General features: G+C 39.5%; 1 protein-coding gene across 3 annotated transcripts in view; it reads right to left on the reverse strand.

The window, feature by feature from the left end:
• TPST1 (tyrosylprotein sulfotransferase 1) overlaps window positions 1-17,374 on the reverse strand; it is a 104,193-nt gene that overhangs the window by 54,457 nt on the left and 32,362 nt on the right. For all 3 annotated transcript variants that reach the window (XM_074189304.1, XM_074189303.1, XM_074189305.1), the window contains one exon: window positions 6,969-7,914. In XM_074189304.1, the coding sequence (XP_074045405.1) occupies window positions 6,969-7,813 (845 nt within the window). In that variant the 5' untranslated portion in view covers window positions 7,814-7,914. The remainder of the gene's footprint in view (window positions 1-6,968; window positions 7,915-17,374) is intronic.

Raw genomic sequence — 17,374 nt, forward strand, 5'->3', positions numbered from 1 at the left:
ACTCATTTCTTATCAAGTCATGAAGATACTGGTTATGATTCATGATGGCTACAGCCATTAAAATGGAAACAGTTTAAGGAAATGATAATAGGATTCCAAAAAAACCCCCAATATAACAGTCAAAATATGATCTGCACAGTTCTTCAGATGTCTGGATGCCTAAAAACCATCAAATCATCTAGGTCTGCTGAATCATCTGAGTCTAAGAAAGTCACAGAAATACTTTCAAAGCCAAGACTAATGGTTTTTTCATGAGGTTTGACTGCTTACACTAACAAGCAGAAAGGCCGACTAGGGTGGTCAGCCCTGGAAATGTTGACACTGGGTATAAAGTATGACATTGATCCTGGGATGAAACAAGGATGGCACAATAAATTTTCTTGATTGAAGATATACAATAGTGAAGAGTAAGCAGCAGTGGAACAAAAATATGATGATACAGTTGGCACATGTGGATGATGGGAAGGAGAAGGATAGGCTAGGGGAGTACAGAAGATGAACAAAGGGATAAAGGATTGCCTTTTAGGGTGAACATGACCAATGAGAGATCTCCCTCCTGCCCCTGGAAAAAGGATTACATTGAGAACATACATTAGGCTCTCAAAGAAGATAAAACAAAGGCTTTGTCATCAGCACTAGATATGGAATCAAAAGATATGAATCTGAATCTTGGTTCTGTGGCCTACTAACTGTGTGTGACCTCATGAAAACTTCTTTTACTTTAGGGTCTCAGTTTTCTGATCTAGAAAATGAGGGAGGTTAATTCTTTGATACTATGGGAACAACTTTTGCAGAAGGTAATTTGGTACATTAAGTGGTCAAAATTATTTCTCCATTCTTTTAAGGTTACATAACCAATTATTACATTTTCTTTCCATTTCTAGTCCATAACTTTGTTCATTTGGCCCAAGAATAGGTTTCTCCAACTGTGTGTGCATACAATAGAGATGTATATCCAGACAGTCTTTTGGACAATGTGGAAGACTGAAAGAACATCAGATGACCTGGATTCAAAACCTGCCTCAGCTATTTTCTCCCTGTGAGACTCTGAGCAAGTCACTCCACCTCTGCAGGACTCATTTTTTGCCTCGATAAGTTAAGGAGACAGAATAAGTTTATTCCCTTTACCTCTAAACCATATGATCCTGCGACCTGTCAAAAGAGGGAGCTGAATTAAGTGAAAGCTCCAGGTCCTTCCTCTTCTATGGCTCTGTTCTGTTCTTTGTATTCAAATTACAGATAGGGAACCATTTATGGAGAAAAAAGTTCATAGATACACATTCCAGCCAGCATATAACTCAGCTTTGACAATTTTTGAACATGGACTTTGAAAGATTCAGGGTGCTTCTAATTATTTCAAGAAAGCTAAGTATTTTTTTAAATTCTCAAAGTAAACTATTTTTAATATATTTAAAATATAGCACAACACCTTGGTGGGAGTGGGATGGGGGTGATAAAGGATCCTAGAATCCAACAATGAATCCAGTAAACAACCAGAATGACTGCTCTAGGCAAACAAATGTTAAATCAATTTTATAACCTTCCTGTGGAGGCTTTCAAGATAATAATAGATACTTATTGGCTAAACAATGCTCTTGGATTGGGTTAGTGTTCTGTAAACTCTATATTCCCGGTGACTCACTAGTTTTTTCAATAACTTTTTCATCCCTTCAATATTTTAATCAATTGAGTGCTAGCTGTTCAAACTCACATCTATGCCATGAGCAAATGGATAGAAAATATGCTCTCCCTAATGAAATCAGAAGTAGCACCCTTGGGGAAGAAAAGGGAGAAATGAGGTAGGAAGAAAAGAAGAATCAGGTAACTAATAGTTTATGTCTATATCAACCCTCTGGATTTAATATTATTCCATTCAAAAAGTCAAATGATGGAATACTATGGTCTTCAAGGAATCAAAACCAAGATTCCACCAAAGGACAATGGAAATGTATGATAGGCATAACAAAAGGCTTGACATACCAACTAGGATAGTCAATAAAGCAGTAACACTGTGAGATAATGGATAATTGATCACAGAGCAAAAGCAAAGTTTGAGGATGAGTAGCACTGATAACCAGGAAGTATCAAAAGACCTCTAGAAGACCCCCAGAAGATGAGGGGAATTATGAGAGGACAGGGACACAAGACTCTTACAGACAGAATGAAAAGGTGCAGGCAAGCTGCAACCTGAACCCCTGGAGGGAAAGCCCACATCAAGGACAGCCCACATCAAGGACAGTCTAGATCCACTGGCATATTGGATTAGTATAGTATGTTAGTTTTATATACAGTAACCCTAGCCTTAGCTAGTAGTTTCTTTTCTATGTGATGGTCAGTGATATAATAGGGAACTTGAGCCCCTGGAAATTCCACTAAGAGAAAATTTTATTGGAAAGGACAGGCAAGGAAGAGATCTTTGTAATTTTTACCTGTTTTTGCAAGGCAAATTGGGTTAAGTAGCTTGCCCAAGGCCACACAGCTAGGTAATTATTAAGTGTCCGAGACCAGATTTGAACCCTGGTACTCCTGACTCCAGAGCCAGTGTTTTATCCACTGTGCCACCTAGCTGCCCCTTAAACAGGTCCTCTTGCAACCACTTTTCCAAGATGGCTCCTTTAACATTATCCAGTTAACTTTTGTTGCCCTTTCTAAGCCCATTTCCTTCTTTCTTTCCTACAAATTTCTCAAGTAGTCTATACCAACTACCTTTACTTCATCACTATTCACTTTTCTCATAACTCCCTATATTCTGGTGTATGTCCCCAACATTCTATTAAAACAACTCCTTTAGAGATCACAAATGAATATTGGACAAATTCAGTAGCCCTTTCTCAGTCCTCATCTTTCTGGACATCTTTCTTGCATGAGATATTGTTGATTTCTCAACCTTGACTTCCATGACATTGTGTCAGCTATCCTGGTTCTCCTCCCACATCCACAGTTCAGATGTCTCAATCTTCTTTGCTAATTCTTCTCCTTGACCCCAAAATTGAGTTCCCTAAAGTTCTGTCTTTGTCCCTTTTCTCTTCTCTCTTTATATTGTCTCTCCTGAGATCATTTACTTCCATAGGGTCCATTATCATCTCCATGTGAATAACACCCAATTTTTCTCTCCAGCCCAAACATCTTTCCCAAATTCCAGGTCCACAATCTCAAGTGCTTGCTGGACAACTTTTAGATAGATGTCACCTGTTACCTAAGGTTTTAGACATGCTGAATTTGACACCCTGTCTTTACCTCATTTCCTAATTCAGCTCCTGTCTTTATCATTCTCTTCCTCCTCTATCACCCCATATCCAGTCACCCATTAATTCTTCTTTCCCAATATCTTTGGAATTCATCTCTTTCAATACAATTTCAACAAGCCTTTATTAAGGGCCTATATTGCATATGACTATGTACTAGACAAAGATAAAAATCAAACAGTTCCTGCCCTCACTCAGTATTACAAATTCTACTTGGAGGGAAAATGTGCACAGATAATATACAAAATCTATATGAGTAAATAGAAAATAATTCTTGTGGGCAGAGAATTGACCAACAGGGAGACAAGAAGAGGTCTCCTGGAGAAAGTGACTCCTGAGATGGACTCTGAAGGAAACTGAGGGCATCAACAAGGTAGAAGGAAGAAAACAATTCTAGGAAGAAGGAACAGCCTGGGTCAAGGCCCAGCAGAGGGAGAACAGGAGCCTGACTGTAACCTATGGACAAGAGCAGGGGACCATTTGAACTGGAATATGGGATGAAGATAATGGGGAGCTAAAATTCAAATCTGTGGTTTGGGTCCATACATTTGGTAGCCACATGGAAGAATGAGCAAGAAGACAAAGACAGAAGACAGGCAACCCTGTGGCCCAATTCCTGAACTACTACAACATGTCCCCTGACTTATCTCCATGATTCTCTCCTCTTCCTTCTTGTACAATCCACATGTCCCTACCAGACTAATTTCCTCAAAGTAACACATTACCACCAAATTCTCTTCTCAGAACCCTTCCGTGACTCTGCATCACCAACGGGCTAAAAATCTAAACTCCTCAGCCTCAACCTCATGGTACTCTACAACCTAGTCTTCATCCAGCTTAAGAAGGAAATATTGGGGTAGAAGCAGCAGGATGGAATGGAGAGAGAGTTAGACTTGGAGTCAGGATCTGAATTCCAATCCTATGTGAGACATTGACTGGTTGTGCCTTCCTGAGCAAACCACTAAACCTCTGGCCTTCAGAGAAGACTGGAGATTATGCCTGGCAAAGGGCCTAGAGGAGTTTTGCCCAGAAAAGAGAACTGAAGTAGAAGAGAAGGAGAAGGGGCAGTTAGTTGGCACAATGGATAGAGCATTGACCCTGGAATTCAGACACTTAGTATTTAATACTTACTTAAGCTGTGTGACCCTAGGTAAGTCACTTAACCCGACTGCATTATTAAAAAAGAAAAAGAAAACAGCACCGGCCCTGGCGTCAGGAGTACCTGAGCTCAAATCTGACCTCAGACACTTAATAATTGCCTAGCTGTGTGACCTTGGGCAAGTCACCTAATCCCATTGCCTTTCAAAAAACAGTAAGAAAAAAAAGGATGGGAGAAGAGGGGACTGGGGACATCACAGCTGCTTTCACATAGCTGAAGAGCTTTCAATACCTGATTTCATGGATCTAGTTGGCAGGATTAACAAGAATCATGGAAAGTCTCTGAAAGCAGAACTTAGAAACAGATGAAATAATAAAAGTTCATCCAAGGGAAGCATAGGCATAGTTTTTAAGAGGAGGCCAAATGGGCATTTTTTCTTTGAAGTGAAGGGGGCTCTTTGTTCAGGTACAGAAGAAATAGATAATCTCTGTCTTCTCTGAGATTGTATGATGCTGTTTTCACCTTCCTAATTCCAAAAGGGAGGAATCTGGTGCTATACTTTATTATAGGTGCCCAATAAATATAATAACTTGACTGGTAAAGTCACTTTCTGCATTTGAACAGGAGCATATCTTCTGCACGGGAAGCATGGATTCTAATCTAGATTTTCCTTCAAGATGAACAAGTGAGTTTAGGGCCATAATAACCTTCTCTGGAGAAAACTTGCCCTATGAGAACTCTGCACTGAAAAGCAGGCATGGGGGGATTCTACTTTGTTAGGAAAATACAGAATAGTTTGAATTACCCCAAAGGCTCTGACTCTGGAAAGGTGAATCTCCTTGGTCTGACAATTATGACCTAGATCCACTCAAGTCATGATTTCTATTCATTTCTAACAATCAATAACCCAAAGCTAGAAGTAAGCTGTTCTTTTGAGATGATCAACATGAGCGATCAATACTCCCTCTAGGGTTCCTGGCCATTTAAAAACTGAAATTTAGCAACTGCCAACCTTTTTCCCAAGGGCATTGAGAATGGCTAGTGACACAGTGTGCATTTTTAAAATTGCATCTATTCTTATGGACTCAGCCAAGGGAAACATAAGTCACCATAACTGATTCTCTAAGTAAGCCAAGAATCCTTTGATGGTCACTTCATAAAGAAAAGAGGCAAAATGTCATGACTCTAATAGGATTTAGATTCTAAGAAGTTTTTTCCCAGAAAAAAAGTCTTCTAGGAAAGACCTCTGAAATCTGGTCAATGTATATCACTGGACTCCAGTTTCTTCTCCAGTGAGAGAAATGATTATTAATAACCAATGATTTGGAGAGATATGGAATTTCCCCCTTTTTCTAAAGTCTCTATTTTTAAAAGTTCAGACTCTTGAAGGACATTGCTGATAAAGAGATTGAACTAACTTTCTTGTTCAGAATCCACGCAGGAGGAGAAGCCAGTGCTCTGCTCAGGTCTGCTGGGGCATACTTTCTTTGAATAGAATGCCTAAGATTGGGGGAGCTTAGAAACAGATGAAATAATCAAAGTTCAAGTCCAGCCCTTCAGTGTAATATTCTCTCATTAACTGTTAACTAATCAGGGTTGATTTCCACTCTGGGGAATACCACTCTTCAAAAGATAAATAAATTGTAAGCTTGACTCCATGATTGTCTTTGGTTTAAGAGAAAGGGCCAAATGATCAGACTTTATTAATAAATGTGGGGTCCTATTAATAAAATAATTAAATTACTCAGAAATTATGTCTCTCTAACTTTTTAAATTTCCATACCAATAAAAATATGAAATTGAACTAAATAATATCTAAGGTTCTCTTCAAGTATTAAAAAAAATCCCATGATTCTATTAGTCTTCGTATTTTCTAGGTTCTATATGTCAACACCGTATTGGGAATATTTCCTCATATTTTAACACCAAAGGACAAAAACTAATAGATTTAATTCTCAAAATTGTTCAGAGACCAATGAGATAAACAGAATCAAGTGAAATAGCATGAGATAGTGGATAAGGAATGCCTTTTTTGGAGTTCTAGGAAGACCACGGTCTAAATCCCATTTCTGATTCTCAGTAGCTGCATCACCATAGGCAAGTCCCTTGTCCCCTGATCCCTGGTGTCCTCTTCAATCAGACTGGGCTAGAACTGCTCCATGGGAGGGAGCCATCAGGAGGATCAAATGAGATCACGTATGTAAGGCACTTTGTAAACTCTGGAGTGGAAAATAAATGCTAGTTCTTATTATCATTGCTGTTGTCCAACACATTAGGAAAACAGCAGCTGGCTGCTACAAACATAAGGGAATAGTAAAGTGTCCACCCTGAGCTGTGATAATAGAAGCAGCTCCAAAACTGTAATAGCGTATTACACAAAGCCCTTTGCCTATGTTATCTCCTTGGGTCCTCAACACCCCTCTATGAGGTAGATGAGTGCTAGAGTATCATTTGCCTAATTGCTAAAGATGAGGAAAGCAAAGATTCAAGAGACTTGTCCAAGGTCACAAAGCAGTTAAGTATCAGGTCCCAGGGGATGCTGATACTTTTTTCTAGCAGGGGCTCAGATTCCCCTCCATTCACAGGGACCCAGAGTAAGAAGAACCACATCACATCCTACTCACTTAGACAGAGACACACCCCCTGCCTTCCCGATCATCTCTTCGTGGTGCAATACTGAGTAGTTCCATGGGATGTGGAGAAACTTTAAGAGAGTTCTCATCCACCGCTCAGGATGCAGGACAAGCTGTTCATAATGGACTAACATGCATCTTTTATACCCGACTTCCATACACTGATTATACATGGTCTCTATGGCACGGTTCCACTTAGTTAAACAGTCCCTGTAGCTGTTAAGATCAAATCCGGCTATGGTAACTTTTCGGGAAATCATGGAATGTACCGATGCCCTCCCATCTCGAACCATAAGAAGAAATTTGGCATTGGGGAATAACCTGGCCAGGTAGGTTAATGACTTTAGGGCAAAAGGATCTTTGTTACACAGATAAGGAGCTGGCTCCCCATGCTTCACAATGATCTCGAGTAAGAACGCCTGCATGGCAGAATCTAACACTTCATCTGTGACCCCGGCCTCATCCAGTCGGATCTTCTCTTTGCTGGACCGGGACCACATCTGCTTGAGGGCCAGGATTCGAGGGATGACCCTGGTCTCCTCTCCACAACGGATATCGGGGTGGGCATCCAGCATGGCCCGCATGAGTGTGGTTCCACTCCGAGGCACTCCCCCGATGAAAATTAAAGGCATGTCCTTGTGGTAGGTGACCGTCTTGTTGACTTGTGGGCTCAAGCCCATTCTGGGAGTGGCCTTAACACTGTCCAGTCTGATAGGCTGGCTGCGCTCCTCAATCCGGTGGTGGCACTCCATGGCATGCTGCCCCAGGTAAAAGACAGTCACTGAGCTGATCACCAGACATGCCAGTAATAAGTTCTGCTTTAGTTTTCCCACCATCTTGATTCTGTGATCGCCTTACTCCACAGATCTTTTACTCAAAATGATTTTTAGATAACGTCCGGGCCATGGAGACTCTAATCTGTGAAGATGATCAACATCTGGTAGGAAAGAAACAGAGAAAGAAAAATTCAGGTTGACCATCTGGTTAAGAATCAGTATCAATTAATCACCAAGAAACACTTATTAAGCGCCAACTGTATAATGACTACTGTGCTACTTTTGTCAATTCCAGAATTTCAGACTGAGAAAGACAGAAATGGTGTGGAAATGTTGCGATAGTCTTGGAAGAACTCACCATGATCAGAAACTATTTTCATGTGACAAATTGGAAACTGTGCCAGGCAAAGACACGCATGTGTGTGTATATTCATGTGTGTATGTGTTGGTGGGTGTAACCTATAGTCATGAGCTGTGTGCACATGTTTGTATGTTACATGCCAACATACATATATATATATATATATATCATGAAGTCATGGCTTATATATGATTATTCACACAGACACACACCAGTTGCCTTGAACAAGCCAAGTGGATCATCTAAAGTGCCCAAGAAGATGAATTAATTACAAATGAGGAAAGGCAAACCTGCCACAAAATACCGTGCACATTATAAAATTTGAGGCAATCTACTTGTCCTGAGAAAATAGACCAAAATCCCTGAATGTTGGAGCTGGAAAGGTCTTGAAGGACTCTATGGTCTAGGACCATTATTTCAGAAATGAGAAACTGAGGCCTGGAGGTAAAAGGTCACAGAGCTAGTAAATACTGCATCTAAGGAAAAATCACTTTTATTAATTTTGACAAATACAAAGAAAAGAAATCTAAGTTTCTCGGTGGGATTGCCATGTCATGGAATGTTTTGTGGTCTGAATCATAAAGACTAGTAATATCAACAATAACATCTAACATTTATTTAACTCCTGTTAGGTTTCTGGTCCTGTGCTAAATGATTTACAAATATTATTTCATCTGATCCTCATAACCACCCTGGGAAGTAGGGACTATTCTTATCTCCATTTTATAGAAGTGGAAACTGAGGCAAAGAGAGATTAAGTGACTTGCCTGGGGTCACACAACTAGTAAGTATCCAAAGCCAGATTTGAATTTAGGTCTTCCTGATTACAGGTTCTTGCAGAATGTGGGATTTTACTTAGGACTTGAGGAAAGCAAGGGAAATCAAGGGGCAGAGATGGTGAGCCTTCTAACAGACATCCAATGAAAATGCCTAAGAATCAAGACAAGATTTTCTTTTCTTTTGAAAGAAACAGCAAGACCAGGGTCATTGGATCATACAGCAAGTGGAAGAGAGTGATGCTAAGAAGGTCAGAGAAGGACTTTCCCATCATAATAGAGAATTTTCTTTTTGATCATGCAGGTAACAGGAAGAACAAAGAAGTTAAGATTTCCTGTGCAGAATACAACCTAAAAATATTACTTTAAAACAATATCCATGGGGTGGCTAGGTAGTACAGTGAATAGGGCACTGGCCCTGGAGTCAGGAGGACCTGAGTTCAAATCCAATCTCAGACACTTAATAATTACCTAGCTGTGTGGCCTCAGGCAAGCCACTTAACTCCATTGCCTTGCAAAAGAAAAAAGAAAAAGAAAAGAAAAAAAAACAATATTCATCCAACAATTTTCTAGTACTTAAAAAAAGCATCCTGAAAAAGTTAGTGAATTATACCTCAGATATCAACAAGGGATCTTAGAATTCTTCTCATTCATTTTACAACTGAGGAGACTGATGTCTGAAAATATAGGAAAATATGCCCAAATGCAACAGGTAGCCTTTCCTCAGTCATCAACAAGAATTTATTAGACCCTACTGTGTACCAGTACATTAAGACAAAAAAAAATGTATCTTCTCTTTGGCAGAAGTGAGAGAGAGGAGTACATGCACAAGAAGTTTAGAGGGAAGTAAATACAAGCTTTGTACAAAGAGGGGGTACTAACAACTTGGGGAATAGGGGTAGGTCTCTTGGAAGATATGGTACTTGAACTGAACCTTGAGATGGACCAAGAGTTCAAGGGGTGAAGGGGACCTAAGAGAGCAGGTTAGAAAGAGATAGGATGGAGTCTAGAGGTAATAACAAGAAGACCAGTCAGGCTGAAAGTCAAATGTGTGGGAGTTGGAATAACATGGAATCAGCCTAGAAACATAGACTGGAACTAGGTAAAGAATGGTTTTAAATGCCAAAGAAAGGAACCTGCAATTTATCCTAAAAGTGATATAAGTCACTGAAACCTTCTTGAGCAGAAAAATAACATGGTCAGACCCAAATTTTGAGGTTACTAATTTGTCACCTCTGTAGAAGATGGGCAAGCGAGGGAAGAGATGACATTCTGGGAGATCAATGAGGAGATTCTCCTGTAGAGACATAATGAAGGCCTGGTCTTGAAGGAATTGGGACATAAGTAAAAATTGGGGAATGGATTTGAGACATAGGTAGACAGAAAATTTATAAGATCTGATAACTGAACAAAGATGGGGAGCGAGACTTAATGAACTAAGAAAGTGTGCTTCTCTTAAAAGAAATAAGCAAATTAGGAAGAAGTAAAAGATAACAAGTTGTTTCAGATAGACCGAATTTTAGATTCCTATTGGTGATCCAGATGGACATGTCCAGCAGATAGGTGGAGATGTAGCCTGGGAATTCAGGAAGAGATCATGTGAAATCTGGATGTGAACATCTGTAAGTCATCCGCATAGAAATCATAGTTAAGTCCTTGGGTAACAATGAAATTACCAAGAGAAAAGAAAGAAAGGAAAAGAGAGGGACCATGAATGATGAACCAGAAAGGAAGACTGAGAAGGGTCAGTCTGACAGGTAGGAAATTAAATATGTCAACAGAGATGAAAGAGTAACCAGAAGAATGGGGTTCTCAACTGTGCTGAATACTGTGATTGGTCAAAAAGGATGAGGACTAAGATGATCACTTCAGGAGCTGACCAGCTCTATGGCCATGATCCATATGATGCTTTAAGATGTTCAAAGTTGCATTTTTTTATAGGTGAGGAAACTGAGACTGAGAAAGGTCTAGTGGCTTTCCCAGAATTAAATTCAGGCCTTCCTGATTCCAAGGGAAGAACATTTAAGGATGGAAGAGACCAATGAATATGGGGGGAAAATCGATGGCAAAGGAACAGTTGAAAAATAGGAGAGAGAAAGAATGGGTGAATAAGCAAGTTCCTGGAGTAGATGGGAGGGCTTATTATCAGGGGCAGAAGGAGAAGGGGTGGCTTGTCTGGGAAAAAGAATCACCTCATTCTTCAAGCTTGGAGTTAGGAGGAGGAGGATGCTAGAATGAGTCAAAATATGGAACCACAGAAGAAAGAATGGTCTTTGTTTTCAGGGAAGCATGAGTCTAGAACCTTTGCTAAAAGGGAGAGGAAAGGGTAATTTATGTGGCATGAAGAGAGAAAGTTTGGAACAGAATCTATGGGAAAGTAAAAGAATTGGTAGAGTTGTCTGACAACTGACAGTGAGACAAAGGCAGAGATATGCACCCATTGGATTTCAACATATGATCAATGTTCAACTCATTTAGAAAAGGATGAATGACAATAGGCCAAGGAAGCAAGGGATTCACAAGGAAAAGATGGTGTCAAGTTGAAGTGATAAACTAAAAGTAAAAGATTTTGAAAGTAAGTAAGGTCAGAGCAGGGGTAAAAGCATAGGAAGTGTGACTAGATGTGTTGGTGAGGATGGAGAATAAGTTTAGCCCTAGGGAGAAAGGGAAAACCAGGAGATGATAATCAGATAAAGAAATATCCAAATTACAAACTGATGGTGGGGAGGAAATAAAGGAGAGGAATATCCCTGTGTTTGACTGAGGAGTTTATTGAATTGAGAAGCAAGAAGCAAGCTAGAGGGTACAATGGCTAGAGAACTGGCCCTGGAGTCAGAAGGACCTGAGTTCAAATCCGACCTCAGACACTTAATAATCACCTAGCTGTGTGACTTTGGGCAAGCCCATTGCTTTACCAAAAAAAAAAAAGAAACAAAACAAAACCCAAAAAGAATATTTGATGCCCATAGCAAGGGCTTAATAAAGGCTTATTGACAAATTGGCATAACAGATTTAAATCTATACTTGTGGACTATGAGGTTGTGTTACTGTGTTGAAACAGTCCTTTTGGGGTGACTAGGTGGCGCAGTGAATAGAGCACCGGCCCTGGAGTCAGGAATACCTGGGTTCAAATCCGACCTCAGACATTTAATAATTACCTAGCTGTGTGGCCTTGGGCAAGCCACTTAGCCCCATTGCCTTGAAAAATCTTTAAAAAAAAAAGAAAGAAAGAAAGAAAGAAACAGTCCTCTTCAATTTAATTAGCCTGCTCTGCCATTATTTATTTATTTGTTTTGGGTTTTTTTTTTTAGATTTTTTTTTTGCAAGGCAGTGAGGTTAAGTGGCTTGCCCAAGGCCACACAGCTAGGTAATTATTAAGTGTCTGAAGTTGGATTTAAAGTCAGGTACTCCTGACTCCAGGGCCAGTGCTTTATCTACTGCGCCACCTAGTCACCCCATGCTCTGCCATTATTTAAAGGTGTATTAATGGTAATAATAAATGCAGCTTTAAATGTGAATCCTTTAAAAAATGAATCGCTTTCCATCATCAGACTGTGCCCTAACCTATAAAGGTCATCTTTATATTTCATTCAAGATACCTAAGGGAAAACAACTGTCTAAGGGCCATTCAAACTGTTTTCAAAAAGAAAATGAACATGGGGACGCTTTTGAGTAATAAGACATCAGTTTTAGTTCTACTGCTAATATCACCTGGACAGTGTATGACAGGAAGCAGTACACTCCATTACCACTGAGTTTATTTGTGCACTGATATAAAAAGCATTCAGGAAACAGGGCTTTCCATTCACAGATTGCAGGCCATTTCTCTCTCTTTTTAAAATGCTATATTGATTTTTTTTTACATGGCTGTCACTTACCAATTAACTCCCCCTTTCACCGCCCTTCCCATAGATCTCTCCCTTGTGACCAAGTATACAGAAACTCATTTCTCATCTACCCACCCTTTCCTTCTCTAATAAAGGGGAGTACATAGGGAGGCAGTAGTCAAAGTAAAAACAAGTCATTTGTGCATATCACATTAAGTAGAAGAAGACTAAGAACAAGTCTGGACTTATTTCTCTGTTCCTGGTTTTGAGAGGAGAAAGAGAATTAGAACTTGTTCATTGTTCTGAGTAAGTGGGCATTCCCGTGTCTTTAGCACATGACAAAGATCATCACCAGGCTGGAAGTGGGAACACCTAGCTTTATTCTGTGGACAAGGTGGGGGGAGGTCTCTCTCCTTTGGACTTTACAGCCTATAGACCTTGTCACTTAGCCCTTTGGAAATACATTATGTTTGCATTGTGCAATCCTGGATTGCACAAGTTTCTTTAATTGGATGCTAAGAGCCTTGAGCATTGATTCTGTCTTATGCTCCTATTCTGTTGCAGAAAGAGCCCTGAAATTGGAAAGACAAGGCCAGATTTTGAGTTCTAGGCTTTGTGAGTCAATGCAACTTTGGAGAGGAAGTATGACAGAACTTAAATATTTATAGAATGATTTCATAAAACTCTGTTGTTCTAAGATAATAATAGCCTTTTGATGCTTTAAGGCTCCATGAATTCAACTCTATGGGTGCATCTCCTGCCTAGGCATATTGTATGTTAGTACAGTGCCTCTCAAATGAAGTGCAAGATTCCCTGGAGGACCATGGCATGATCCCAAAGGAGCCATGATCAATCAGAGATTAGGAATTATGGGTCACATGCCACCCTCTCCATTATACTCAATCATGGGGCTTGTCTCCAACACAATCTCACCTACTCTTTGCCCATTTCTTTTTTGTTTTTAGGTTTTTGTTGTTTTTTTTTTTGGTAAGGCAACGGGGTTAAGTGACTTGCCCAAGGCCACACAGCTAGGTAATTATTAAGTGTTGCCACCTAGCTGCCCCTATTTCAAGTCAATATTTTCCCACTCCACTGGTTCCAACAGTTGTAAAACTCCCCAATCTTCATCCATCCAAGCACTGGCCCCTCGGGGTAGTTGTAGCCTAACTACAACTGCATCAACTGTACAATTGTACAGTTGGTACAATGAAAAGAAAATCATTTTCCTCAACACACACACACACACACACACAGCAGCAGCAGCAGCAGCAGCAGCAGCATATTCACCAAGGGGAAAAAAAACAAGGGTGCCTGGGTTTAAAAAGTTTGAAGTTCACTGACTTAGTAGACTTTCCTCAAGCGTTACTATAGTTGAAAATTTACCACCCAATGGACACTCTTGTGTTATACCTTTTTCAAACCTACCAAAACTGACAGATTGATGGCAGGCATACAGGAAATTTCTGTGTCCAAACCAAAGCTTTACCTACATAACAGGATCTTGCCTGCATGTGTGCTCTGCTAACACACTCTGGAGAAGCCAGACTCACCTCCATGAGGCATCATAACATCTGAGTGGAGGATGTTGGCCTTTATGCTTTTAAAATGAACTAAACAGATGTGCCTCTCTTAAAAATAATCTTAAATATCTTAAAACCTCAATTATGACAGGTGATTTGTCAGTAATTATTACAGAAGGATACTGGTTTTAAAATAGAATTCAGCCTTAAGATCTTTAAATGGGAACTCTATTAGGAGTTTTATAGATCATGAATTCCTTGCCTGAGCATCTTGTAGTCATCAAACCAAAAAGCAACTACTAGGGAGTTGTGTCCCTAGAAGAACAGTGCATTCTGAAGACTGATCAGATCTCATCTGCCTCTAGAGAGGCACCATGTCTGCACCAGAAGTGGCTAACTCTCAAATGGGGTGATCTCAGAAGAAAACATTCCTTTCCCTTCCATCCCCCAGGGGTCAAGAGGCAATCCCAGACCACCATAAGCTAGACTCTACAACAACCGAAGTCTCTTGGGATTCTACAATTCCACAGAAAATATCCCAAACTAGGCTACTTCTGAAAAATAAATCCTGAAAATTAGATCTATTTTTCTTCTTTGGTAAAGCTAGAAGTTTTTTATATGAATGATATTCTTTCCCCAACTGAGAAGGACCTACCAGAGACTTCTAACAGTGAGAACAGTCAAGTTTCCTTTCAACCACTAATCACAAACATAGAGTCTGAAAACCTCAAGAAAAATACAAAAATTATCAAGATCTCACAGGCTGTGCATCTGTGGACCAGAAAAAAGTATATGACTCAGGGGAAATCACAAAAGCATTGAACTCTTTGCAGAATGGGGGACTGAAGCCAGTGTATGTTTACATCACTGAGCAGGCAAAAACCAAATACAGAAATGAAATCAAACTGCTAGAGAAGCCAGGCTAAATCAATAGCCACAAAGTTGTTTGATAAGAAGATACAACCCTCCCAAACACGTCTGGGCTGCCTTGGAGGCACTTGCTGACACCTGGACAGGAAAAACAATAGCTAGCAAACAACTAACTCATTTGGTCTTGCCTCTGTCACTAAAAATAAAATTGAGCAAGCATTCCCCATATGTTCATATCTACCTATTTACAAGTTAAAAACACATAGCCTACCATTGGAATGTCTGTTTTAAAAGATAAAATAGAAAGATTGAAAGGATGAGATAAAGATGAAATAATAAGCAATATTAGAGTCAATAGGAAGCCACTAGAACTTATTGTGGAGGGGAGCGATATGGTCAGACCTATCTTTTATGGAAGGAAAATTCATTTTGGCAGTGTATGGAGATTGCAAGGGAAAAAGGGAAAGACTTGAAGCAAGGAGAGCAATTGGATGGTTATTGTAATAGTCCAGGCAAATGGACCGATGAAGTACCAAGGTAGAGTAGAAGTTAGAGGAATGGAGAGAGGGGCTAGATGTGGAAGAGGCAGAAAGAACAAAACTTGGCAAGTAAATGGATATGGGGGTGGAGTACAGTTAGGAGAAATGACCTGAAAGGCTATGAAAATCTGTGCAACTGGCAGAGTCAGGGGTAGCCCTGATGGTAATAAGGAGAGAGTAATGAAAAATGGAATTAGGGAAAGATTTGGAAGGAAAAATGATCTAATGATATCTGAAATCTACGCCATAATCCAGCCATGTTGTGTCATCCTTTTTCATTTACTCTGTTCAACCAGTTCCCCACCCCCCAAAAAAAGAAAGAACTCTTAACTCTTAGTTAACATCTTAGAACAAAAAGGCTGCTCCTCTGAGGGACACTGTAAATGATCTGGAGTTGGGGTAAAATTTTCCCAAAGGCACATGCACAGTGGCTATACATGGTAGTTTGTTTAGGTAATAATTACTCTTAAAGAATGAAGGGTTGACTCAAATTGGAAGAAACTGGAAAATTATACAACAGAAGGAGGGAGTTATGATCACATAACCTCCTAGAGTAAACATATCTACTCCACACTTTAGACACCTTCACCACTCCATAAGACCTATGAGGTTTAGAGATGAAGCCTGATCAAAGTGGAGACAAAATGAACACCACATGTGATACACATAAATACATTTAAATAATAAGGCAAGTTGGGAATGACCAATGTATTAAAGATGAAATACAAAACCAGTTGTGTAGCAATATGATTGAGATGTGGTCAAAAATGACCACCTAATTAACAAACTGGATCTCATGAGGAACCAAGAACATAGTATAATGACTCAGTATAGTGACTCAGTTCAATGGATAATGATAAATACATCAACATCCTGGTTTTACTGGTCAGTGGAATTCTTTACTCACTTGGTGACAAGCAATGGCAGATTTGAAAGTCATGAGAAATATGATTTTATTTATGAAATTGCTTGAAATGAGGTATTTATAAAGATGAATTGTCAAATCTAAGAAACTGTTAAATAGATGGATACAATTACAAATACTTTAAATAGAGAGCACAGACCATTTATACCCTTGTATTTGTTTAATATTATGATGTAGCTATTCATAAAATGACACTCTGACAACTTGGAATAATAATGTGAACCCTCTCTTCTTAACCAAGGTCACCTTACTAAGTTACCTAGTCCTGTAAATGGATTTTGAAATTAGCAGAGTATATTCACTTAAACTGTATTCATATGTGTGAAATAAAATATAGGCTATCTTTCTTTTGGTTTTTAATATTTCTATCTTTTTTTTTTTCAAGGCAATGGGGTTAAGTGGCTTGCCCAACATAACTAGGTAATTATTAAGTGTCTGAGGCCAGATTTGAACTCGGGTATTCCTGACTCCAGGGCCGGTGCTCTATCCACTGTGTCACAAAACCACCCCTATTTCTATCTTTAAGTGTTAACCTCTTCATTACTACTTTTCCCAAATCCCAGTAGCTATGAAAAAGTGAGGAATTAAGCCCCAGGTTATTAATGATAAGATACCCTAGACATAATGAATCAGATGCCTCTCTGACAATAGCATCAAGTCATCAAAGACCCATTGAGATCTGAGTTTTCCCTGTGACCTCTGCTCATAAAAGTTCTGATAGAACATGATTACTCTGTCACCTCATAGATCCCAGAAGCAGAAAGTTAGAGAGAATGTGAAAGAGAGAATATCAACCCCAAATA

The sequence above is a fragment of the Macrotis lagotis genome, chromosome 5 (assembly GCF_037893015.1).
Source record: "Macrotis lagotis isolate mMagLag1 chromosome 5, bilby.v1.9.chrom.fasta, whole genome shotgun sequence".
Lineage (NCBI taxonomy): Eukaryota > Metazoa > Chordata > Mammalia > Peramelemorphia > Peramelidae > Macrotis > Macrotis lagotis.